Source organism: Aulonocara sp. 'chitande type north' Nkhata Bay, linkage group LG1 (assembly GCF_057382095.1).
Source record: "Aulonocara sp. 'chitande type north' Nkhata Bay isolate Kocher_YH1m ecotype deep benthic linkage group LG1, A_spYH_male_GT1.1, whole genome shotgun sequence".
Taxonomy (NCBI): Eukaryota; Metazoa; Chordata; class Actinopteri; order Cichliformes; family Cichlidae; genus Aulonocara; species Aulonocara sp. 'chitande type north' Nkhata Bay.
The window spans coordinates 21,076,766-21,104,459 of NC_141344.1; the positions used below are offsets into that span (position 1 = coordinate 21,076,766).

General features: G+C 41.3%; 1 protein-coding gene across 2 annotated transcripts in view; it reads left to right on the plus strand.

Annotated features, from left to right (window-relative positions):
• The first annotated feature begins 1,623 nt into the window (after positions 1–1,623).
• dennd2b (DENN domain containing 2B) overlaps positions 1,624–27,694 on the plus strand; it is a 56,705-nt gene continuing 30,634 nt past the window's right edge. Inside the window, exons 1-3 of one of the 2 annotated variants that reach the window (XM_086287876.1) lie at positions 1,624–1,674; positions 18,056–18,154; positions 25,714–26,991. In XM_086287876.1, the coding sequence (XP_086144002.1) occupies positions 18,081–18,154; positions 25,714–26,991 (1,352 nt within the window). In that variant the 5' untranslated portion in view covers positions 1,624–1,674; positions 18,056–18,080. Of the gene's footprint in view, positions 1,675–6,260; positions 6,506–18,055; positions 18,155–25,713; positions 26,992–27,694 lie in introns of those variants that run through there. The other variant, XM_086287867.1, reaches the window with a different exon arrangement.

A 27,694-nucleotide genomic window follows, 5' to 3' on the forward strand; every position in this document is an offset into this window, starting at 1 on the left:
TTCTTGCACTTGTAATCTGTTCGTTACATTGGTCCCAGGTCAGCCCTGAGAAAACACGTTTAACTACTAGTTTGTTGTCATTTATTACGATTTATATATTTGGGGGTTTTTTGTTTTTGTTTTTTTGAGCTGACTGATATGCTGCAGAGGTCCCAGGACAAAGATAAAATACCAACTTACTTTAGAACAAAGACGATCATTGTATCTACACCAGAATCCTGCCCGGGTTCAGGTCATGTTTGTCACATGTTAATCACAAAAGAGCCACAAAAAAGCAGGAACCATATGAGGCTCCTCATCATTTTAGCTTTTATTTCAACATACGTGTTAATAAACAATACAACTGGTAACCAAGTCATCACAAAGAGGGGGCGTTTGTAGATATGAGGTTGGAGGAAAGCTCGATTTAGGGCTTTGGTGATGGCATAAATTGATGCAGAGCTGACGCGGAAGCATAATTCTCATGTAACCCTGTAACACTGGTACTTATAACACCCAACAGCATCAGATGACAGCATGGATAGGACCAAGAGAAGTTTTTATTCATATATATATGTATATATGTATCTATATCAACTGACTGAGTATGTTTACATCAGGTACTTTATTTTAGTTATGCAACTTGTGCACTATTAAGCTGCCTGATTTGGATTACAGGTTTTACTCAAGTAAAACGTCTTAATAATAGCTCAGCCCCCCGCCCCCGACTTCTCAAAACACAAAATTATGTTTAGATGTTGTAAGAGGGTGTGAATCATGTCAGATTTTCTACACCAGATTTCTGCACTGATTTTTGGTTGTGATTAAATATTCAGATTTCCTGTAGCCCCCCCTCCGCGAGCTTTGTTCTTGGTCTCCTGTGGCAAAAACGAGGCAAGAATCCTGGAAACACCCCGGTCTCAAAGTTAGTTGGGAAGCCTCCCTTCAGTGACAGCGTGTATACGATTTTTCTAAACTCTGACAATCACTTTAAATCGTTTAAATCCACAAGTCAACCAAACTAAGAAAAACAATAGATTAAAAAAAAAAGGAGAAACCTTTCTGCTTGAATGCATTTCTGGGAACCGTGGAGACAAACATCTCCCAAACTTTGACATGTTAGTAATCCAGCCTTAAATACCTCGTTTTTTTTTTTAAGTGTTCTTTTGTCTGGTGCTTTTCTGGCTTAGTAAATCTCTGTTTTCATAACTTGTCCTCTCTGTGTTGGCAACAGTTTTTCTACCAATGGAAAAATACTAATTTGGGATTCAGCTTGGTCAATAAAAAAAACTCGACAGGCATTTTCTTCTTCTTCTTTTACTTCTCATCTTGACATAGTAACCCATTAAGTTACCGTGTCATGATGAAAATTTGGATTTCGCAGAGAAAAGTCCCATACAAGCATTCAAACCAGTTAAATTGCAGATGTTTGATAACTCCAACCATCTTCTTTTCATTTAACTCAGTGATTTCCATACAGCTACGTCATCGTTTCCTGTGCAGTCCGCTTTCCCTTTTTTCCCTTCTCTCTCTGCATGCAGTTCTACCGAGAAGACTATTTTCCCCAGTAAAAAAAAAAAAGCAGTTTTCAAGCTGCACACATACACACACACACACACACAGAGAGAGAGAGCGACACGGGCTCTGTGCAAGAATGGATCAGTGACCTAACTGAGCTCCAAGAAAGACAGTCAGGTAGGCTTTGTTTCTTTGTTTTACCTCCTTAAATGTTCTTTGTATAGAAATCTAACCAAACTTTCCTTTTTTAAAAGTAAGCTGTAGTTTTTGCAGCAGATTTAGAGAGTTTCTGTGAAGAAAAACAGCTGAACGGAACGATACCTTAGTCATTTTTGATATAATTAAGGTGTGTGACTCAAAAAAAAGTTCGCAGATAGTGATTTAGATCGATGTCAGATGATAACTTCAGTGTTTAATGTTTATGTGGGAAAGTAGCTCTTCTCAGTTTTACTGTTGCACTTGCATCGACGAGCCTACAGGGGTCGCCTCAGACTTTGAATTTGATCCAGTGCAGAATCGATGGCTTTTACATCCATCTGTGTTTATTTTATTTCATGCCCCAACAAGCTCCCGTTCAATTTTTTAAATGACTTTCCCAGGTATTTGTCAAACCTGTCCCTACTAATACACACACACACACACACACACACACACACACACACACACACACACACACACACACACACACACACACACACACACACACAGTCATGTTTCCATATCTCCACAATACATTACACTGACTTACATTCATTTTGCTGTTGTTACCTCAAGCCAAGTCTTCTTAAAATGCACTGATTTTGTTATTTAGAGTCTATTTTTGTACCCACAAGAAAGCCAGATCCTCGGAATGAGATGGTTATGTCAACATAAATATTATATGTATATACATATGTGCATACTCAGTATATGAAATGTTACCCCGTATCGCTGCATTCAAGGTTTCTGATTCAGTTCGGACTGATGTTGTGGCTGCTGTGTGGTCAGAAGCTGAAATGCCATGAGATAAAGGAATGTCCTTGTACTAAACTGTTCTGCTTGCTGCTCCGCCAGCACATCATGTTGTGAAAGCTGCAGCTATTCAGAGCATTTTTAGAAACAATAACATCTTATTGTTACTTTGACTGAGAGAACAAGAAAAGTTTTGTGCTTCGGTTAAACATTCCCCCCTCGATAATCAAAGGTTACTCATAGACTGCAATCCCCCTTTTCCCCTTGAAGCAGGGATGTGAAACTCATTTTACATGCGTCCCATTTTGATCTTGTGCTGAGACCTTTACACCGACACCAGGTGTTTAACTAAGCATTTAATCCCTGTGATATCTTGATATAAAATAAAAAATAAAATAAATAAGTGCATTTCTACATGATCAATGTGTAAAATTAAGACAATTACTAAGACACTGCCCAGATTGTCTTGTAGTTTTTGTTGATTGATGAATTTTGTTTTCAACTGAAATTTCTATAGTAGACAGTAAACAGCAACTTTTCTGTCATTTAATTGTTTAAATGTGTCTTAACTACTTATTAAAGGGCGAATGGCTGTGGGGGATGTCTTTCAGAAATAAAACCTTTAAAAATACAGTTAAAAGAAAAAATATTTATGCCCTCTTTCATATTTTCCAAAACCGCTCAGTGGGCCGGATTACAGTTTTTCCTGGGCCAATTCTTGCCCCCAAACCTCATGTTTGACACCCCTTTCTTAAAGGGTCTTCTATAACACAGAACCAGCTGATAACTGTTATTTACTGTAACCCTCAAGGTGGCTGATACTACCTAGCTTTTCTAAGGTGAACGATGGACTGATCCTAACAGCCACAGTACCATTTGGCCTTTTTTGCATTCAAACATGTGCGAATACAAAGAAAAGTAAGTGAGAGTCTCTTGAGAGTGATGTCAGATACAGTTAAAAGAGACACTTCCAGCCCATTTCTTCACTTCTTTCGAAGTGAAGAGGCTGTGTCAACTCGACAAGTTGCATCTTCTCCCTCTGTGCTGTCAGGCTGCATCTCAGGGTGTTGAAAAGACACGTCAACTTAATCGGGAAGTTAAAGAGCTGCCTTGGGTCCTTTTCTGAAACTCAATATGGTGTTTATTACACTATTTAGGGGATAATTGTGCTGTGACTTTGACTTCTTGTCCTCTCTTCTCATTGAAACTTCAGGAAGGAAAAAGAAAGGCTTAGTAATGATTTTCTCTCTGGCGTGTCAGTGGCCAAAGTCTCACAGAGATGAGGCGTAATCGTATCTGTTGTTCATGTTGGATGAGATTACTGCTTATTCCCTCATGAGTGCAGCTCCAGGAGGTGTGTAACGAATGAATACGATGTCTGCTGTCAGAGCTCTGTGGTTAGTCCCGAAACTGAGGTTGAAGGGATTCACATAAAGTTTTAGAAATCTGTCTTAATTGGGATTCCTTTCCTGTCTGGTAAAATTTCATGTATGCTCGTGAGTCTGTGCTTTGATGCTCCCGTGTCCTGTGAGAAGAGGATGTGGCTTTTAATGAGAAGTCCAGATGCCACTGTGATCAGTGGAACAATGAATTCCACATTATGTTGTGGTGAAAATAAAAAAAAAAATCCCACAAAAAGCTGTTAGTGCCTAAGTCTTTTGTGCTGAAAATGTGCGGATTTGAAGTGTTTTCAGGAAGGACGATCTTTATGAGACCTTGAAAGGATTTGACGGGGTCTCTGTAAGAAAAGCTGCACAGTCACTGATCTGTAGGCTTCCTGCTGACTTCATGTAATGAACCGCGATCACGGATGTCTGAGTTTTGTGACTTCCTCTCTCTTCCCAGGCTTGTGGGATGATAAGACACCCCAAGAGACTGAAAGGAGAATGTTTATGGGTGCTCCTTCAGTGTTTGGGGCAGAAATGTACAGACAGATAACCATGGATGACAAAGGGAACTCTCTTGTGAAATAGTTGGAAACGGTTTTCTCTGAACTTCCATCAACTTCTGCCAAAAGAACAAAACATATATTAGAAATTCCTTTATTTGTGTCCAGTGCAAACCTTTTTTAATTGGATGCGAGACCTCACCATAACACCGCACTACAGGCTGAAATGAGTGTGTCTTTCTCTTGTTTATAAATGACTGATGTAACTTTTACTGATGTAACACCTGGCTTTAAAAAAAAATAAATCACTGCCCTTAGGCTTAAAGCATCACCCGTGAGTCTGATTTGGTGTCTCCTGCCAGGTCTCTCCTCTGTTACACCTGGAACCACACCCACAAGTGATGACATGGGATCTTGGAGTGCACCTGCGTATCTGTGCAACAAGGTTAAAGGTAGAGGTCAGGAATAAAACAGATTTTCAGGGATTCTTAGTCATCTTTTTTGCTTTTAAGTGAACATTACAAAGTGATATCACGCCATACTCTTACTTCACTTGCAATAGGTATTCTGAATGGGGGTTTTCTTTAGAAAAGCACAGTTGTTTTCATCATGAGGTGGTCAGAGATGGATGATTAATAGAATCAGCCATCACAAATCTGATGATTTTTTTATAGGTCTGCGTAGGGTTGAAAAAACACCCAAATTTTAGTAAACTATAACTGTTCTGCATATGGTGCTACTCAATAAATAAAGCTCATTAACTTAAAAGTTGAATTTATCATGTTACTGTAACTAAAAACTGTTGTTCTGATTAATAGAAGCAGTAACTTTGGTTAGTTGAGTGTCTGAAGGGGGGACACGATGGTGAGAAGGTCCCAGACCAGAGTCCAGTCTGGGGGCCTTTCTGTGTGATGTTCCCATGGGAACAGCTACTCCAGTTTCCTTTAACAGTCCAAAGTCACGCATGGAGTTAGGTTAACTGGTGATTCTAAGTTGGCTGTAGCTGTAAGTGTGAGTAGTTGTCTGTCTCTTTGTGGTAGACTGGTTATCCAGGGTGCACATCCTGCATCTCGCCCTACGGCGGCCGGGATAGGCTCCAGGGCCTCCTGCAACTCAGAATTTGATAAGCTGAAGAACAAGATGGGTGGATCTGTGCATTTCCTTTTAATGTGAAGGTGACTAAAAAGAGATGATTTTTGTTCCAAGTCTCATTTCTTGCACATCGTTTCCTCCACCCTGGGGTGTACTCTCCCTTCAGGGAACAGCACAGTCCTGGTGCACAGCTGGCTTTAGAGGACACCGCTGGAGTCTCTAGTTTGAGGAACAGACGCTTGGCAGTTTTTATTAAACAGGACCTGTAAGAACCAGATTGTGCTTTGAGTCATCACGAAGCATTTTGAGCTAAAAGTTAGAAAAGGTGCCTTAAAAATAACGTGTTTGACTGACTTTGAATGCACTCTGGTGAAGCTGCTGGAGGACAAATGAATAACATGAGGAGTCTTCATGTGTGTACGCACTTTAATGGTGAACATGTCATAAGGGATCTTTTTCTATCATTAATGAAACGCTATTATACGGCCAACATGCATTTGCACATGTGGGCAACACTCGGTCAGTGTTTCCCATTCACTTTGGACATATGAATGGCATCTTTGTGTGTGCTGTGGAGCATTTTTCAGCATGACAATGCCCAGCAGCCAGCTCTGGCAGCGCGGATTCGTCCCATCAGCAGCCCTCGGCTCCTGAATATTCATCCACGCTCCTCAACTCGTCCTGACAATAAACAAGAGGCCAGAGGCTTGAATGCCTGGGTGGGGAGGGGAGGAGGGCAAAGGGGCAGAAGGAAGGGAGGCGGAGGGGGGGCAAATCCCGGCAAAAGTGGGGGGCAAACAACCCGTTTCCAAGGTAACAAGCCCAGCCTCTGTACTCTGCAGCAGTCTGTGAGAGAAAGGAGAGGGGAGGCAGGAGGGCTTTTTCCTTTTTTCCTCCTTTTCTTTTTTTCTGGTCGGTTTTAGTTGGAAAGACATGAGTCGCAGTTTATTGAGAAGGGCAGGTATCCGGCAGAGCCAGCCAAAGTTTTTCACCGTGTAGACGAACGGGATCTGTGCGTCGCAAAGGGATTATAATCTCAAAATACCAGCAGCCATGGATGTGAGGGGAAACTCGGAGGTAAAAGCCGTCTGCTTTTTTTTTTTTAAACAAACAAAAATTTCCCGACGAGCTACGGCAGGAAGTTTAATTTGTCACAAAGCAGCTAGTGGGACAAAGCAGGGGTGGAAAATAACTTTTTAAAAAGTTGCAAGGTGCGTTAAAGTGTCTCCATGTGACCATATTTGGTCAATGGCATGCTGAACGATGAAGTGCAGTCATCGGCAGACTGCTTTGCTTTCACCCCCCCGACAGCTGACCCTTTGAATGAAGAAAAATGTCCCAGCGGATGCAGGCAGTAACTCTGCGGGCTTTGTAATTAGTTATTATCGGTCAAACATCCCTAAAGTCAAACCAGCAGATAAGTAAGAAAACAGCACAAGACTCCAGATCACACGACTCTGAACTGAGCACCCTGTGTCCTTTTTCCTGCTGGAGTTCAGGCTTATGGTGAGGGGGGTGACTTCTGTTGTTTTGGCCAGGGAAGGGTAAAAACCCAAATACTTTTTAAAACATGCATTCTGCGTATTTTAACCTTTACACTCTTGTGCATGTGCAGTTTTATCTGTTAACGCTTTTTGCGCCACACATTTGGAGATCATTTGCATTTCGTGTGATGTAGCAGTCCTTAAAAAGTATCATTAATCACACCTCTGTGGGTTAAAATGATCATGTACGTGTTTTCAGCTCTACTTCTTAGTTTGGAGCCTTTAATTTAACTTCTTCTGACCTGGCTTTGGCGCAGATGCAGGTCCAGGGTTGGTTTATTTTTTTATTTTTTTGTGATTCTCTGAAACATGTGCATTTACTTACTTGGATAAAGGGGGAAAATCTGGCCCATGTATCACAATTGTTTCAGGCAATTTAAACTTCTAAAAGCACCTTTTTTTTTTTAGAACAACGCTGGGAAAAGAGTGTTTTCACTACACTGAGGTTTGTGTAGGTTAAGTATGGAGAGCTGTGTGGCTGTCTTTCTTGAATGTTTTGGTTCCTGAATATGAGTTTTCTTAACAGATTACAGCCTAAATCCTTATGATCTTATCTCACTCACCATAATGCAAACCCTATGGCTGTGAGCGGTTTTCTTTAAGCTTTCTTTTTCCTCCCTTAAAAAAGCCTTTCCATTGTGCAGATCAAACAATGACCTTCCCCTCTCACTGGATGGGACTGTCAACACAAAGCTATTGAGGAAGTTCTTCTCTGTTCTCCATTCACTCTAACAGGAGTGCGTCTAGCCTAAACGGGCCGTTGTTCACTCAACATCACAATCAAGAGTTGTTTTTGTCTTCAAGATAGGTTCATTGGGATTTACTGAGAATCGTGAGGGTCTGAGGTTGTAGTTTTCCTCACCGTCATGCTAAAGCGATCCTCAACCACATTTCTTCAGATCTGGGGGGTGTATTTCTCCAACATGCGGTTTTGACAGATTTCCCAGTCATAAATCTGCAGATCACAAGACCATCTCCCTTAGCTTCCCTCAAACAGCCACAGAAGTCACAAAGCTTCTTTTGAAAGCAAGCTTTTCATTGCCTTTCATGAAAGCATTTAATCTTATGTGACTATATCTACGCAGAAAGGAGACATATGATGCCGGTGCCTTTGGCTCGCCTGTGACTGTTTTAACCAATTCAGCTCTCACATTCACGTGGCTTAAAAACACAGCAGATGTCACACCTGTGGAGAGAGCACAGAACAATAAGGTGTGTGTTTCTTTCTACGATTATAAACACTGATCTCATCGATCTGCTGTCGCTCAGCTAAGAAACTATATTAACCTTGCTTTCCGCCGTGGGATTTTAGTTCATTGAAGGTCATGCTATGCTGACTTAATATTAACTTTCAGGCATACAGTATTACCCACTGATTTAGGTCTAAGGCACACTCTTAGTCATACTGTTTGTCACCATGCTGCGGCCTCAACATACAAACTAGATTTATTGGCATCCCAATATTTTACTTTAGTACATTTTACTTCCACCTTCTATCCTTGATATGAGTGTTTGAGAGCCTGCCTGACCTCTCATTAGCTCATGAAGTAAAGCAAAACATATCACTTTCTTTCTGTACTGGACAATAACCCGTGAATTGTGATGGATCATGAGTGGGATGAGCTGCTATATCACTGGTGTTCTGGTTTTCACAAGCGCTGGTGTTAGGTTGATCAGTACCTCATATGATGCTCTATTCATGGTGCTTTGTTAGTAGACTACAGTCACAGCAGCAGTTCTGTTGTCAAAAATTTGTCTGGCTAACACTGATTGCAAGACCTTCAGAGCTGCCAGCTATGGACCTCTTTTACAGCGTAACGTAGTGACACTCACCGTTCCATGTGCCAAACCAAAGATGCCATCGTGATTCATTTATATTAGTCGTCTTTCCTCTGGGGCTGCCCAGAATTGCACAGTGTAAAACTGCCTTAAGCTTAATCCCTTTTGCATTTACCAAAAGAAATCTACGACTGGTGTGTCTTAAGGTTTACTAGGAAGTTTCTCAAGCTCTCTCCAGCTGCAGTGCCAACACGACTACACTTCCTCTCACCCACTCACAGTGCCTCTGGTTCAATAGTGCTTTTTTCTTTTTTCTCATTAAAGATGACAAGTGCAGGATTTCCACAAAGCTTTAGAAAGACTTTGGTTACAGCCTTTTTCTGTTTGTCTTTTAATAAAAATCCAAAATATTTTTCAAGCTATTTCATGTGAAGTAAAAATTAAGCCTCAAGCTACTGTGTAACTTAACCTCTATATGTAACCGTTTATAAGCGCCCCCCTGGGCTGTATAGTTAATGGGTCGTAATGTTTTAATAGGATTTTGCATGCCATGTCAGGGTAACAAAACATCATCATGTAGACGTTATCATGCCGTAAGACGTCCTGACTATATTTATTCGAGGGGCTACATTTGTCATGTATAGTTGCGTGCTGAGATACGAGCAGCGCTCGGGTTGGATGTCTGGAGTACACACACTCTCAGCTGTGTTTTCATTTCTTAAACACTTGTCACAACCTGTTGATACTCAGAATAAATGGTGCAAGCGCTGCATTTACAAAGCCTCCTTATAAAGTAGACAGCCTATAATCTTTAATGAATTGCTAGTGAATTTGACTCGGAGCATAATTTTCCCAGTGCCATTAATCAGCACATATTGACTTGAGTTTCCAGATTATTGAACTCAAAACAGCTAAAGCCGAGGAACGTCTTTATCTGTCTCAGTCATCACATGCGTAATGACTCCCCTAATGAGATCACGTCCAGTTATATTAATTAACTCACTGGCTACTTTAAGTCAAGAGTGCTAATGCCAGTGTAATCAATGGGAGCCCAGTTGTTTTCTTCAGGATTTGTTCATCAGCGAAGCCTAAAAAAAGGGGGTAATTTGATCCACATATTTTAAGTGCTCCACAAACAGCTCATATTTGTTCTGTTTCTAACTAAAACTGTGCGGTGAAGTTCGGGGAAACATCACATTTATGGCCAAAAGAATCCAGTGCCAGCTGTTCTTAAGTTTTTATAACTAGTGATGGGAAAAGAAAGTGTATGAACAGTGGAAACTGGGTTATGAATGAGTGGTCATGCTGCTGGCCCTCGTCCAACATGGGAGAAAATAAAGAAATCCATATAGCTTGTTATGAACTGTTTCATGTAAGAACTGCTTTCTTTTGGCTGTCTGTTAGTAATTGGGTAACATTACGGTTCAGCCGAGGATGGGCGGCTGATTAGTGATTAGTGTCACGCTGTCAGTAGACTGAGTCTCCCGTGGTGGGCAGATGAACATTTGCTCACGCAGAGTGATAGTCTCGGTCGGTGTGTATTGGTAAAAAACAAGGTTTGTGGATTTATTGAGCAACAGGGCTGTGATTTCTGGAAAGAGACACTGCTGCAGAATATTTTAAATGCACTTTTTTGGTTCTTTGAGTACTACAAGGAAAGAACCCTTGAAGTTATACATCTCTACAGCTGAGATCTCCAAAACTGCGCAACACCGTGAAACAGTCTTTAGAAAAATGAGATTTCTAGACTCGACTGTTCCTTTAATTTGCATAAAACTGATAGATTCTGAGAAATGACTCATAGGAGAACAAATGAACCACGCAGGTATTAGTAAAGCTAATCTCTTTCTCTGTTTACTTAAGCTTTAAGAATTTGGCAAACAAGAGCACATTTTGTGTCCTTGGAAAAGTCAAAGACTTTTCTGTTGGAGGTCAGCTTTGTGACAGATTCACCCCACCCCCCCCACCTCCCCGCTGCAGCTCAGATGGACATAAGCCTGTTTTCCACATGCCTGCCTCTGCAGCTGTGCATGCTCATATCTAGGTTATACAGAAGGGGTTTTCATCTTTTCCACAAGGAGAAAATATGCCATGATTGCCCTGAAAAAAAAAAACAGAGATAAAAAAAGAAGTATTGGTTCCACCTGGACAATCGAGCTACAGTGGCAGCATGGCAAAACATGTGGTAGTGTAATTATATAGGTATGGGTATGTGCAACTGCCAGTAGCACTGACCTTGGTGAGTTTCTTTTACATAGACAGATAGAGGCCGTTAGAGTCTCAAATGGGTCTCCAGAGAGTCTCACTATGAACACAATGCACATATATACTTCAGGTTTTCAGTTTCAGATGGGAATTTTTGCTTTCCCATCATGGTTGGCTTATAAAATGCCTAAAAACAATCTTTACATGTAGTGAAAATGATTTTATGTGTATTCATCCTGTTGAATATCAAATCCTGGGTGCCCTTCTGAAAATATGTATCTGTACCTCAACTCCCACGCTGCTCTGCTGACATGATTCGGCTCAAATTGGCTCAACGGACTTTGTCCGCTGGGGACAAAACTGGTCTTTCAGGAGGTACTGAAACAATGGTGTGGATCAGTGTGTGGGCTTTTGCACTCATGTCTGCCAGCAAGTTGTGACGTCTGGAAAGAGTTGAGAATTCGCAGAGATTTTCACCCTTCCTTTCCCCATTTGTTTTTGGCTGCCTGTGAGCTCTGCAGTGGTTTGAAAAACCTTGAAGTCAGGTTGCTGATCAGCAGAAATAGAGAACCGGGTCAACCAGAAAAGCAGAGAAACAAGAGGCAGGCAGCTCTGTTTATGAAAGCTGTTGTGTCTGCTGCTTCTGATGCATATTTTTAAAGTTTGCCAGTCTTGATAATAACATGAAAATGTTACGTAAAGTTAAGCGGTTCCGTGAAGATTGCTCTTAGCCAGGTGCGTATTTGTGTAGCCTTACACTGAATGAGAACAAAGGTTTTGGCTTTGACTCCAGGTGTTTCTGCCCCTCTGCTGTGCTTCCTTTCACCCTCTGAGAACAGACTTTAATATTTTGAATGCAGCCAAGGTCTGACGGATAATGCAAATATTAGCACATTCCTGCAAGTTGCGGGGAGAACTATGTATCAGATAATATGTCAAAAGTGACAGTGCCAAGGACATGTGGACTCTCTTTAAAAGACACACACACACATAGACTACAGACTGATAAAAGACTTACTTTTTAACCATCTCTCCCTCTCAAGGACACACTGAGCACAAAGAGCTCTTTTATTCCAGGCCAAACAGTCTAATGGAGACACTGTCATGGTCCCATTTCATCAATATGCTCCTGTTGCTGGGGGAACATATGCGTCATTGATATGTAATCACATAATACTTCTGGACATGAACATGACAGAACCAGGAAAAACCCTGAAATGGCAAAGCTAGCTAATTAAGACGATGGTGTTGAATATCCAAAAGTGACACGTTGGCTTACAGGATTTGTTTTTATGCCAGAGGCAAAAACAGCCAGATAGTTTTTAATCTCTGCATTGAGGTTGAAGTAAAGGGATTAAGAAGTAGCGCTTAAAAAAGAAAATAAGGAAGAAAAACTTTTAGCTGACTAAGTCTGGATGTTTTGCTAAGCTAAGATTTGAAAGAAGAGGAAGCAGGCCAGTTGCTTGGAAATGCGGGTATGTGTTAGTCGACATGGTTAGGCGAGACAATAGTGTAAATAAAGGATGGATGTGCTAGCGGCATTTTGGGTGTAGACAAAATGCCAAACTCATAGGACTTGTTTTTTTAAGCAGGACGTGACCATATATAGGATGAACCTGGGGAGTTAGCTTACACTAGCCTAACTAGCTAGAAGAGTGCATTGTGGTTCAGTGTGTTGTAAAACAGGATGATAAGTTGGCTAGCGACAAACAGACAAAATGTATTGGTCACAGAAACCAAACAATGTGACTTTGAGTGCACTGGGTGTTGTTAGTTTCAGGGTGTTGATCTTCAAAAATGGCTGATCACACCAAGAAGCAAACTCACCCACAACAGGCCCATGGGAATACTCTTCACCATAAAGAAGACTTACAGTCATCGTATCATCTGCATATTGGGAATCCAGATGTGGCCGGATTGAATTAAAAGATGAAGAAAAGTCAGTAAATAGGAGCAGAGCATGGGCTTTGGCCCTTTCCAGACGACGATACAGGAAATTTATTCAACCACGGCTTCATCTTCAACGCCCCTACAAGGCCTGTATGCAAATTGCAGTGGATCATTATGCTCCATCTCCTGCAGAATCTCCTTTCTGTTGAGCTTTTCAAAAGACTTCATCACTAGAGATGTTAAAGTCCAGTCCCTGAACTTTTATTAGTCTTATTAAATTTAAATAATTTTCCACCCATGTTTACTTAAGATGGAAAGTTGGCATTTTAAAACTAATTGAGGCCTAATATTAAATTTAAAAAATTTTTTTAAAAAAATGACGCTGTAATGAGCCCATGATACAGTGTTACAGTAAGAAAAGGACTTCACATTGAAAAGCTGACTGGAGCCCTCAGCCTCTCGGCCTGGGGCTCGGTCACTCTGGCACAGCTGGCTGCCGGCGGAGCTCACGGGCACGTCACTGCAACCCCCCCTGGCTTCTGCTTCGCGGCTGCTGAGTGACCCCTCATCTGGGGCTCTCCTTAACTCTTTCTGGGATAGTGGCGCAGCTGCCCCTCCGTTGGTCTTCCTTGGTCTCTTGTGTTCTGAGGGCCTCTGGATGTTTGGAGTTTTGATCTCCTCCATACCTGCTTCATGCCCTGGAGGACGGGGCTGTGGCCCCCCCACACCCTCTAGCAGATCCTTTTTGGCTCCTATCTCAAAGCACACTGTGCGCCTTCGATCTTATGTGCTGCACAATAATGTTTAATATTTAGTATTTACTGTTATATTCCCATAGATCATCGTGATTTTGTTTATTATGTTGCTCTTTTTTTCTCTCTTCTGCTTCTTCTCTCTTTTTTCTTTCTCAACAGGTGATCCAGGTGATCGATATATGTATTTTTTGTCTGCTTATTTTGTTGGTTTTTGTTTTTTGCCTTTTATCCCCGTCCCTCTTCCCCGCTGTTTTTCTTTCCCTCTTTCTTTCTCCCCTTTCTTTTCCCCAGTCAAATCTGTCCCCGTATTTAGCAAGTAAAAATGAAATAAAATAAACAATAAAAAAAAGGTGAGTCAAATAGACCAATACGGCAAGGCTGGGATGGTCCATTTGGTAAAGTAAATCCGTTGGGCATCTTTCTTCGCCTTTAGACAATAATTCTGATGGCAAAAGAGCCAAACGGGACAAGCAAAAAAAAGAAAAGAAAAAAAAGCTGACTGGTAACTTGGTTACAAGTTACAATTAAAATATTATTACTTAAAAAAAACTATTTTAATGGTATACAGCTTTTAAATGAACCTTTATCTTGTCAGTTGTCAGTTATGCACCGCTTCATAGGAAAAATTGGAAAAAAGATGAATAACAGTACAAACTCTTGTCTAGTCATCCAGCTCAAGGCTATTTAGCTTAATGGTTAATGCTGCTTCTTACTGGGGTTTGTGAGATTGTTCGGTTTCCCCTCTGCAGAGAGCTCGATTAAGATAGTTTGCAGGCTGGTTCAGGCCTACATGTGATCTTTAGACTGCTGCTTTATTCAGCAGTTCCACACTCTCCTTTTGCCTTATGTTTGACACCCCTGATGTAATGCTGTGTTCCAGATACCTCGGAATTCAGATGTTGGAGAACGTTCAGGAAAAGGCACGGGAAAACAAGATTTGTTTTGATTCTTAGCAAGATAGAGGCATTCAAGTGTCGCTAGCAATACAACATAATACTTATTTTATTGAGCTTAAAAATACCGCTACAGTATATTCATGGATAGAGCCTCAGTGTCAGTCACTGCTCTGCGTATGGATTATTTAGTGAGTTATGGATACAGAACAGTGCCATTAGAGAAAAGTTTTACCGTTTTACTCCTGTTTACGTTCAGTACCGCTATCTTGAGTTGCTATCTTGGGATTGCTAGGGCTGCTCTGACGTGTCAGGTTGGAAATCCTAGTTGAGGGGACATTCCAGATTGAAATTCCTAATTGGAACTTGGAAGTTAAGAGTTCAACTTATTCAGGAATGCACTACAAACGTCAGGGTTAGTCAAGTCAGCTTTGTTTTGTGTTATGTTGCTTAATGACAAATTTGCCCCATTTTCATTATCAGACTTCCTCCATCCTCACATATCCAAGTTCCTCCTAACAAACCCTTTAGAAAGAAACATCTGAAAAAGCAAGACGGGGACGTGTGGGTGAAAAGAGTGGACACGGAGGGAGAAAGATGGAGACAGAAGAATTGTGTTTTTACAACAACAGGACAGCAACCTCAGGCTAAAGTGTGCCTTTTTGTGTCCTGCCTCCAAACCCCGTAAAACCCCAAAGATTTTAACACTCTGCGATGTCAAGTGTTTCGTCAGTTGTTGACCGTTAGCTTGCCCTTGGCTCTGACATCTCAAGAGAAAAGTTGTATTGAATGTGGTTGAATGCACTTTAAAGGTACTCTAGAGCTTTCTTAGAAGTGGTTGTTTACAGCCAGTAATTTTGTGTAGAGAGATGGTATCAGACCTCAGGAAGTCAGTTGGCTAACGCCTTGGTGTTTACACTGAAATGTCCATCTTGGGCCTCTGTGACCCATTTCTGTGATTATAGCTTTCTGAGTCCAAAAAAAATGAAAACAATAAATTTACACAGATTAAAATTGATTCTAAGTTAGCTACATAAGGTAATAATGATGTTAAAGAAATTATTTCTGCGCTTCTTTAAGGTGTTAGAGATCAAATCAGAGAGAAGAGAGTGGAGTGAATATCATCTCCAAACTCACCATATTTTAATCAGGTATAAATCATATTTACACAGCTGCCAGTGTCTCTGGATTCATGCTTCCTAATTTAACTTAGTCAAATTTTGAATAAGATGAAAGATTTTATTTCTCAAGTTCTCTGAATGTTTTTCTCAACGTCCCTTTTTTTCCTGTCAAGCATGATTTCTTACATTTTTATCGTTGTTTAGTCCATCGTGAATCAGTCTAGATAGTTACACGCGTATTAGGATAGTCTTCGATGCCGGACATGTGATTTGTAGAAATCATTTGAGAATTTCTCTAATTTTAGATCAAACAGCATGTTGATTGATGACTCTGTCTCTCTCCGAGGCATGTGAGTGGATGCTTATGATGAATCTTACGTAACTATTTGGATGACAGGAAATAGATGCAACTTTCCACATTTTCCCTCCTATTTTGGGACTAATGTTCTGTTTTTACTTTGAGCTCTGCGGTTTTATGGTTCACAGAGGAGCAGCAGCACTGGCGGAGTCGTATACAGGACAAGGCAAAATCGTTCTTTGTGTTGGATGAAAATAACGATGCATGCCTCGTCGTTCTAGCCCAGTCCACAATCCACAGGAAATAGCTGACAGCAGGAATGCTCCCTCTCTCTTCTCATCTGTCTCTATAGGAATCAGCTCCACTACTGGTTGGCTGGCTTCTTCATACAACAGCTTCCTGTAAACAAGTCATGCTGCCAAGCACCCTCCTATCCTCCAACTCTGATCTCTAGGGATCTCCATTTGACCTCCTCATGCACCAGAACAATTGCTTTGAGCCTTTTTGAAAGGTTCATTGCTGCACTTTCAGGGGCACTGGCCCTCAGTTTGAAGGGAGGCTTTAACTAACTGCTTTGACAAACTTGAGTAAATGTTTTAGGAAGAACGACTTAACAGTTTCAGTGCTACATCAGCGTTTCATAGTGTTATAAAGAGAGGGTTGTTTAGGATGAAAACAATTACACGCTCAATAGTATTTTCATTGCTATGTTCTTTTCACTTATTTTAGACGTGAAAGGTGGTAAATATGTTTGTGTGATACCAGACATACTGCTTGAGTATGAGCCATTGATTACAATTAGGCAAAGCATGAAGAGCATATGGAAAGATTAGGATGTGGGTTAAAATAGCAGACCCTGAATGTCTGTTGTGTACTGTGGGTAATCCATAGCCCGTAAGACTCTTGCAGAGACCTTGGTTGGAATCTGCCCGGGCCTATCTGCCGTGTGGCTTCCTCTGCTCTGTCTCACAGCTTTCCTGTCCTAGCATAATAATAACTAAAGAGCCCCACTCCTTCCCCAAAAATAGACCTATAGTATTATGTGTACAATATGGTGAGTAAGCAATTAGCACTTTATTTGCTAAGAGGGTTTGCCTACCCATCTATCCACCCTGACCTCCACCCTATGCACAACAGATGGGTTTCAAATATGAGTTTAAGCGTTATGAGAGTCTTTAAATATTAACTTTGTTTTAAAAAAATCTGTATTCTTTTCAATTCTAGAAATAAGTAAGCTAAATTAGTTTTCTGGACTTTGTTTGAACTCAACCTTTAATGTTAGTATCAGCAGAGTAGCACATGTGAATATATGTATTTATATATGATTCATAATGTTTATAAAGAGCTTGCTAAATAGAAGTTTAGCTTTTTCTTTGGCAGCACTGTATACCCGTATGCTTTGATTCCGAAAGGAAATTTTTCTAGGCGTAAAAACCCCACAGCTGTGCCGGGAGCTCCGGGGCTTCTCCAGCACAATACTGTCTACATACTCTGTCAGTTATGCCACTTACGTTCAGTTTATTGAAAGTCATCTGCAGTGTTTACACTGGAGATTCAAGATGGCAGATGGGGTGAAATGGAAAACTCTGTAGGATTTCTTTATTAGCCCGAACTGTGAAAAGTTGTCAGATGCAATAGTAGTAAAGCTACCATTGATGGGGGATAATAGTAACAGCTGCTGTTTCAAAACCTTGCATTGACACATTGATACTACAGTTATATAGACCCATAACCACAACAGATGAAAGAACTGCTATGTTGTATCTGTTTATTCATTTGTTTTTGGCTGCACATGTACATGAGAGGTGCTGTATCAGTAGAGTTAGTGTTGCCTTCTGTTAGCTTTGTGTTTTGTTATGTGGCTCCTTAGTGTAGTGGTTAATATGCTCACTTAGCAAAAGATCTCTGGCTTGAGACCGGCAGGGGACACAAGTCCCTGGGAGGGTTGCAGCAGGACCAGTATGAAAATTTGCAGAGTCATCTGACGTGGCGACTCCTTGGGAATAAGAGAGCAACTAAAATAATCTTTTTAACTCTATGATTCTATATCCTGAAAATATTCACGACAAATACAAACAATATAAATGGTTTAATATTCCGTATAAAACCCATGTTTAAATGTTTGATATCCCTGTGTTGTAGGTGAGCGGGTGGTTTGCAGACGAACATGACTGCCAACAAGAGTTCAAAGGCTGCACCTCGTGCTGCAGGAGGTAAAGCTCCTCGGGACGTCCCTGACAGGTCAGTGACATGTTGGACAGGGTGGGCTTGGGTATGTGCATTTCAGGGAGCATTAAGTGGTTTCAAAGTGACCAAATGACTCGACTTGAAAGACAAACAAATCCACTGCTCGAATTTATCCATATTTTCCTATTTGTTTCACTCATGGAAAAAAAACAACTAATGATTGTCAGTCATGATAAGGCTTCCAAAGCTTTTGCAAGTATGATCCTGTTTCCTGGACAAGTGCCCCATTCAGCCCTGAACTGAATACTGAGCTGAAACGTGTGTCAGCATGTCGAGAAGTGACAGTGACATACTGCGGGAAAACTCATTTACAAATGCTTTGTAAAATATAATTCTTTATGATCCTGTCAAATTTGTCAAAAGCCCCTCTGAGTCACATTTCCTGTCACATCAAATAAAATGTGTCGTATTTCATATGTTGATAAATTGAAATATATAGAATTCAAATATTTTCAGTATTGCAGCAAATAAATGGCTGCACATGCATACTTTTAACAAACCTAATAAATAATAAATCAGCTTTATTATCTCCTGATTTGTTGCATTCTTCTTTTTCTTCATGTGCTGAAGAGACTGTAGAAATAATATTTTATAAATGCCTTTAAGCAGTGTGACAAAAAAACCACCACACGTGGTCTTTAAGTAAATGTACAAAAAGAGATTAAAAAAAACAAACAACTGGCATGTTTTCATGTCAATTCATGAATTTATATGATACTGTGGTCTAAATTTAAACATTAGAAAAAGAAATACATTTTTAAGGTATCCTGAAAATTGGACATATTTGAAGAATGACCCTTTTGTCTTTGTTGAAGCTGTTACACGACTCTGCCATAGCTGATTTTAAACAGCATTTTTTTTTAAATCCATGGTTTCTATTATTCTTATATAGTTAATGATTCCCAGGGATGTTGCTGATTTCTATTCCTTTTCTCATTTTTCATTCTGATGAAGCAAGACACACAGAAGAGAGCATTTCTTACATAGAATTATAATGTAACCTAATGGAGCTGGTTTCTGTAGCTGCTCATTTCAATCAGGCCTAATGCAAATGGAAAACCACATAAAGCATAATTTGTGGTACTGCATCGAATCCCCGGTGCAGTGTGTGACATTCCTTGTGTTTATACTTATGTGCTGATGTGGCTGCATCCTTAATTCATGGGTGAAACTGAGTAAGTCTTGAACAACAGAGAGGAGAACATTTGCAGACTTTTGAGTGCGAGCACAAATTAAAATGAGAGAAATATCGTATGTCTGTACTGTTAAGCTAAATACATTCACAACAGAGGGATTCTTCTTGTGCTAATCTAATATACTGAATGTTTATTACTATCAAACAAATCCAGCACAGTTGAGGTGGTGTTGCTGGGATTTCTATGAGGGTACAAGTCTCAGTGGGTACTTAGGATTTAAATCAGTGTCATAAATCTAGTATAACAAATTTTAGGTATTACTGTGTACACACTGTTCTCCATAGTAAACATTCGCAACTAGTCATTGTAAGTAAAACACTGATCGCAGTAGCACAAAGCTTTCTCATCATCCCCCTTGCACCCCATTTGTCCATTTAACCTGCGTCTCTTAATAAAAGTATTTGTTATTATTGGCAGCTGGTAGTCCTCAGGGACTCGTCTTACACAAGACTCTTTAAGATCATATTTAAAGCTCGTGAGATGCAGCCAGATGTTTTAACAGATGGAGAAGATTTATGTGCTATTCAATGGATTCTCACCGACGTATGAAATTAACCAAGGATAAATTTCTAGGACAAATTATGCTTGTGCTTAACTGTGAAGCCCCAGGAGGGGAGCATTTTAATATGCAACAGCACATGGGCAAAGTCTCGATTAAAATGAGTTGAAACTGGAAACTTGTCCAAATACAGGATCTTCGTCTGATGTTGTACTCTGAATGGACATGGACCTGCAAGACTACAGTGAAGACTACTACACTGTTTTCATTGGTACACATTTGCCATATTTAGGTGTTACGCACTGATAATTGACAGAGAGCTGGTAAAGTCGGCACATGCGGAGCTATAAGTTTAGGGAACAGGCTGAATTCTCCATCCTGGTCAGTAACGGGAAGTGGCTTGTGGTTGGAATGCCCTGGAAGCCTGAGTAAGAGCCAGAGGCCAGGTTGTGACTGGCATTCAGCTCTTTGTAGAGTACTGTATGTGTGGCCAGTCCATCTGAAGCTGACTAAACTGGGCTTATTTTTACAACTCTTAAAGCACCCAAAGCCTTGAATAGGCAAAAATCTGATAGAAAAGGTGAAGCTCAGCACAACGTTTTGACTATCTAATTTAGAGGTCTTCAAAGTCAGACTACAGGTCAGTTGGTTTTCTAATATTATTCTTATACTCGTATTATTTTATGTTTACAACTGAAATAATATGAAGCTGTCAAGTGGCATGTGAAGACAGGAAGTTTTCACAGGATTCTGTGCAGACCTGTGAAAGCTAAGTACACCCTCACTGTTTTGATAGGAAAGAAGAGAGTAAATAACAACCAGGTGCTGATAATCAAATGCACTTGAAAAACTGATCATCAGCAAGTGTGAACACCGTTATAAAAGCAGATGTTTCTGCAGCCTCCTGGTCTGGAGCCTTGGGGTGTGTGTTTACACAATACCACAATCTCTGGAACATTGTGCTTTGATCAGAAAAGACCAAAGTAGAGATGTTTAGCTATAACACACAGCTCCATGTTTGGTGAAAATCCAAACAAAGCACGGTGGGGGATTGGTGATGATTTTGGCGCATTCTGCAGCGACAGGACCTGGGCACCTTGCAGTCACTGAGTCATCCATGAACTCCTGTGCATACCAAAGTATTCTAGAGTTAAACGTGAAGCCATCTGTTGGACAGCTAAAGCTTGGCCCAAATTAAGTCATGCAACTGCGCAAGGATCCCAAACACAGCAGCAAATTGACAATAGAATGGCTGAAAAAGAATAAAATCAAGGGTTACAATGACCTCAGCCTGAATGAAATGCTGTGGGACGAGAGCTGTGCATACGATGCACACATGATTAATAGTGGGTCAACAAGCACCTCCTGGGACTTTCTCCACTAGGGTTTAAATACCTGGGACATCTTTTCGTGTTAGAACTGAAAAAGCCTCTTGGATGAGGGGTGAAAATCAGTTCAGACATGTCAGAGTGAAGACACAGCAGTTTGTGCACAATTATGCTGCGTTCTCTCTTTAAGATGTTCTGAAAGCCCAGCATGAAGCCAGCGTGAGTGTTTTCTCCCAGATCATCTTGTTTTTGCTTGTTTACTGTCACATTGTGGAATCATTGTTAGGCATTGTTGAGTGTTTGGTCTGGTTGCTACTAAAACATTCCAGTTGATACTTAGCTTCAGAGATGCTGTTCCCTCACTAGGTTCCTGTGGCAGACGTAGTCCTTGGCAGAATTTATGATCGGAGTTTTGCCAGGAAAGCAGTAGGAATTTAATTTCCCAGACAAATTCTTTTCAACAGCTCCCCACTGAAACACTGCAACACATGCTGACTGCTGATTAACATCAGTGCTTTAAAAGGATTGTATTCATGAAACCATGGGGTCTATCTGGCTTTTTTTTTTGGTTTGGGAAATAGGTGCAGACATAATAGGTGCACAAATGTGCAAGCATACATGGGAATACAATATATATGACAAAAACAGAGGTTTTATATTTCCAACAATCTTGAAAGTCAGTGTTTGGTATGATAACCTTTATTCTTCAACATAGGCAAGGTTTCTTGTAATTTCTTTCAGTTGTCCTCAGGAATAGTTCTCCAGGCTTCTTGAAGGACATTCAAAGCTCATCTTTGTATTTTGCTGCCGTTTTTCTGTTCTCTTTCAAGATGACTCCACATTGCTTCATTAATGTAGAGGTCCGGGCTCTGGGGAGGCCAATTTATCCAGATATTCTTATACTACACCGGCAGTGGGTTTGGGTTCATTGTCATGCTGAAAAATGGATCCTTTGCCAGACAGATGCTTCCATTTGGTGGCTCAAAATCTGATGGTACTTTTTTGCATTCATTACTATTCAGTCAATTTTGAGAAGATCCCCAACCTGTAAGACTTGTTGCCTCTTGTTTTCAGTCCAGTTCTTGTGTATGGCATACCCCAGCCTTTTCTGGCTGTTTACCTTCATTAAGAATTCTTTAATTGACGGCCATCCCTCTACTGAGACCATTTCTGGTGAGGCTTTGCTGAACAGTAGATGAATCAACTGAAGGGCCAGATGTATCGCTCAGGTCCTGTGTTAGGCCTTTGATGGATTTTTTCCTTATTTCTTCAGCACATGACTTTGAGATACTGTTCATCTGTTGTTGTTTTTTTAGGACTGCTGCTTCTTTCGTCCTCCAGTTGCCAAGTTTCCTCAATTTTTTTAGGAAAATACACAGCATGCTGAGAAATGCAAGTTTGTGGCTAAAAGCTCTCTGGGAATCCCCTTGTTGGTGTATAAATACTATTTTATATTTGTCAAACTGTAATTGTTGGTATTTTTTGTTGACTCAACTAAAGAAATGGGAACAAATGATGTGTTTTTGTGACAGGCTGCTTGTAACAATGTGCCTAAAGACACAATATAAAATTGGTTGTTTACTAAGTTTTCTCTTAGGTGTAGTCATAACATTCTTGAGTTAGGTGCGTTCTTTATGCTTGAATGATTCACAGGTCAGTGTTAAGTAGCTTAACAAAATAAAAGCATTTTTCTGAAAGTTGTTAGGTACAAGGACTGGAAAAAAGTAACCAATGTCCACAGGAAAAATTAAAAAGACCTCAAGAAAGCCTGGAGAGCTATCACTCAAGACCACTTTAAAAGTTCCCAGAATGTCCGGATCATTGGAAACAAAATATGAGGCAATGAGGGGTGGCTCGAGGCTTTTGGACAGTGCCCCCCCAAAAATAAAACTGCACCATGTCATGTTATAGCCCCGTTATATTCATCCTTTAATAAAAATCTAAAAATGTGATCCCCTCAGTGTTGTAGCAGTTGTCCCCGCACTGTAGAAAATGGAATAATAAGAATAAAAAGGACAGTTTTTTTTCAAAGAAAGTTGAAATTCTTTTTAAACATTGCAGCCATTGCAGATTACACTAGCCATAAACCTCACTTTGTTTTTGCATTACTACTGCAGTTTTTTCGGAAACCACCTAATATAGGTAGTTTCCCTTAGGTAGTATCATCGCTGGCATAGCATACATACATTTTCACTGCCATGCAGATGACACCAGCCTTTATCTATCCATGAAGCCAGATAATACACACCAATTGCAGGAACTGCAGGAATGTCTTAAAGACATAAAGACCTGGATGACCTCTAATTTTCTGGTTCTAAATTCAGATAAAACTGAGGTTTCTGTACTCAGCCCTAAAAATCTTGGAAATGCAATTTTTACCAGATCTTACTCTGGATGGCATTACCTCGGCCTCCTGTAACACTGTGAGGAACCTTGGAGTCATTTTTGACCAGCACATGTCCTTCAATGCATATATTAAACAAATATGTAGGACTGCTTTCTTTTTTTTGCGCAGTATCTCTAAAATTTGAAATGTCCTGTCTCAGACTGACGCTGAAAATGTATTTATTACTTCTAGGCTGGACTACTGTAATTCATTATTATCAGGGTGTCCTAAAAACTCCCTTCATTGGCTTCCTGTTGAATCCAGAAGTGAACTCAAAATCCTGCTCCTCACATACAAGGTCTTAAATATTCAGGCCCCATCTTATCTCAATGACCTTGTAGTACCATATCACCCTATTAGAGCACTTCGCTCTCGCTCTGCAGGCCTACTTGTTGTTCCTAGAGTATTTAAAAGTAGAATGGGAGGCAGAGCCTTCAGTTTTCAGGCCCCTCTTCTGTGGAACCAGCTTTAAGTTTGGATTCGGGAGACAGACACTATCTCTACTTTTAAGATTAGGCTTCAAACTTTCATTTTTGCTAAAGCATATAGTTAGGGCTGGACCAGGTGACCCTGAATCCTCCCTTAGTTATGCTGCAATAGGTGTAGGCTGCCGGGGGATTCCCATGATGCATTAAGTATTTCTTCTTCATTCACCATTCCCACCCAGTACGTGTTAATATAGACCTCTCTGCATTGAATCACATTTGTTATTAATCTGTGGCTCTCTCCCACAGCAGGTCTTTTATCCTGTCTTCCTTCTCTCACCCCAACCGGTCGCGGCAGATGGCCGCCCCTCCCTGATACTGGTTCTGCTGGAGGTTTCTTCCTGTTTAAAGGGAGTTTTTCCTTCCCACTGTTGCCAATGTGCTTGCACATAGGGGGTTTTCTCTGTATGTATTATCGTAGGATCTACAGGGTCTGTTGTTGTGATTTGGCGCTGTAAACAAAATGGAATTGAATTGAATTAAATTAAATTGAATAGGGGCTGCTTATCCTCATATATTAAAACATGAGAATTACTGTAAATTGTGAAGGACCAGATGTCAGTGGGATCCTGCTTTTAAAGGACTATAGAATCATATTTGGTCATATTTCCTTTGTCTCCACTGACATTTCAGCCTTATGATGAAAATAGTGTTAGTGTTATTAATCATTCAGTTTACTCCAGAGTAACTCTGGAAACTACCATTAAAACTCTGCAGATGTGAGGTCATGTCTTCATTTCTCATACAGTACACCTTCAAAGCAAGTAAGATGAGATGCATCCTCCATGGCTTCAGCAACCAAGCCCCCAGCTTTTGTATAAGTTTCTCCACCCTGGAGTAGGAAGAGTGAAACCAGGGATGGGCAGATAGGCGTGAAGTCGGATCTGTCCCAACCTGCATTGTTGGATCATAGTCCACAGCCCTCAGCTTCCTCCTCCCATAGCTCTTGTTATTCTAACCATGGCTATGACATCAGATCTTCCCAACACTTCACTTTCACAAGAGTTAGTCACCTTTCAGCTCATGACAAAGCTCCTGATGTGCTATGAGTGGTAGGTTAACCTGCTGTTAAGTGGAAAATTTGGCACTCTGTGGAAATCTTAAAGCGGGTGAGCACCGTGAGAAAAGGTGTGTGTGTGTGATAGTGTGTGTGAGGTAAACGGTTGCAGAGTCTGCAGTAAGTGCGAGAACACAGTAGCACCTAGTACCACTTAGCTGCAAGGATCAGCAAAAGTTTTGTGCACCTGAGCGGAGCAGCGAGACTTTCACAGGTAAGATAAATCTCGCTTGGCATGCTCCTTTCTGTGTGAGGTCCAAACTGATTCTCCTCAAGTTTTTTTTGATTATGTGGAAAAATCCGCAGTGGCGTTTTAATGTAGTCTGTATTTCCTTTGGCCTGTATTTGAATCCCGCGCTGCCAGAGACAGAATACTTTAGTGTGGTTATTCTAAATACGTGGCTCAGGTTTTCATGCTGTCTTTGATCTCGGAAATGATTTCAAATCTTTCGGCTGATTCTTTACAGTTTTCTCCCATCTGTTCCACATTTGCACGCGGACTTGTTGGCACCTTTTATGACACTGGTTTGTTACCATCTGTCAGTCTGAAATATTTTTTTTAAATGTAAATTTTCTTCACACCTCTCTCCGCCTTGTTTCAGGTGCCAGTCTACATCACCGTGTCCTGCTCTCTCTGCCAGCCAGCGGCAGAGCCAGCAGCCGCTCCTCAGCGACAGTGAGAACTCTGGCAAGCAGAGCAGGTACGTCAGAACTGACGGCAGGTTTCTGCTACGCGGTGGATGGAATAACAAGACAGCTAGCCTGTGCAGCGGTGCATCTCTCCCAAGTGAGCCTGACTGCCAGGGGCGTCTAACCAAGTCAAAGAGCATCAGCTGCCTGGAGAACAGGCTTTCCATCTACAAGCCTCCAGCTCAAACCAAGTCCTGTCAGGAAAGTCAGGGCGCCCAGGAGCAGAAGGAGAAACAAGGGGATCTCGCTCCAGGAGATGGACTTAATGGTAGGACACTGAGCTGGAGCACGCTCTCACTGGGACCTTCCTCTTACCAAGGCCACAAGCGCGCCCTCTCTCTCACCTCTTCAGCAACAGGTGTCCCTCCTGCCACAATCCGCAAGAAGATCTCAGAATGGGAGTGCAGAAGGGTGTCTCTGCCTAGGATGAGCTTGTGTCTGGACAAAAGAGGAGGGGAGCGCATAGGGAGTAGCGAGGGCTGCCCGAGCCTGCTGTCTTCTCCCTGCAGCGAGAAGACTTTTGACTTTAAGGGGGTTCGCAGGATGAGCACGGCATTCTCTGAATGCTCCTTCACAGAGACGGAGGAGGAGGAAGGATTTCCAGACAAAAACGGACGTTTCCAGAAAAGGATCGGCAAGACAGACTCTACGGGACCGTTCGTGCGCTCCCTGTCTACTCGCAAAGAGACGTCAGCGGTCCTCAACAGGATACAAAAGATCGAGCAAGCCCTTAAGGAGAATCCCAGCCCACCCCCTCCACGTTACCTGAGTAACTGCTACGCGCCGGATAAGACGAGACAAAAGTCTTTTGTGATAGGGGACGACCTGGACAGCACATGTACCAGTAAGCGCAGCAGCATTTGTTCAGTGAACACTGAACCGGACACCGCTTTGGTGCCCGACAAGCTCTCTAAACTCAGACAAAGGTTTAGTGTGAGCTCAGCCAGGTCCGAGAGCCCAGAACCACCGAGCCAAAAGAACTCTGTTAGCACACCAGTCAACCCCTTACCTAAACCCAAACGCACTTTTGAATACGACGCCAATCGAGACCAGAAGGGTGCATCGTCGACCAATGGACTACCTCCAGACAGAGCCTCTGAGTCTCCGCCGCCGCTGCCCTCGACCCCTGCACCCAGCACGACACGAACGGCAAAGACCGAAGGAAGTGCCCCCATCAGAATCCGGGACAGGTGAGGCAAAAATCAAATGCCTGCTTTTGTGTCTGTAATCACACAAGTATAAGCACAGGAAACTTGTACATTACCACACAATACGATGCTTTATTATTACAGTCTGGAGTTTTGAGTGAACAGGACGAACCACTTTAAAACAGGAAGTTTTTGAAGGGCTAGGGAGAAAGTATGAAACCTGGCATGCACTTACAGTGTAATAAAAACGTAATATTTTGTGGATCTTGCATATTCCAACTACATGCATACCACATGTAACATCCCCAGAAATATTTTAAAAAGCATCTTGGAGCTATACAGGTAGTTTACAGATTTTGAATTAACTGCACATTTACCATTCCCAGTCTGTACATTAATAAACTCTGCAAACTTGACAGTTTAAATGACAAACTTCTGTGGTATGTTATAATTTGGCATTGGACCTAGTTTCTGGCTTCATCTCCTTTAAGAGGATAACTCATCAAACATGTTTGACTGCCTTGTGAGAAATTAGGCTTGTTCATTATGGCTAATTGCTTCGCTGATGATGAAGCTCAACAGGCTTCTCATCAGTGTGTCCGTTTGCAAGGTTGCTGCACGTCCTGAGTTTGTTTTAGCTCTTGAATCAGCTGTTAAGGTTGCCACTGAAAAATAATACTTTGACAGAGGATTTGAAATGCCAGATCCTATCCAGAAATGTATGCAGGCCCATAAAAAAGGTCTG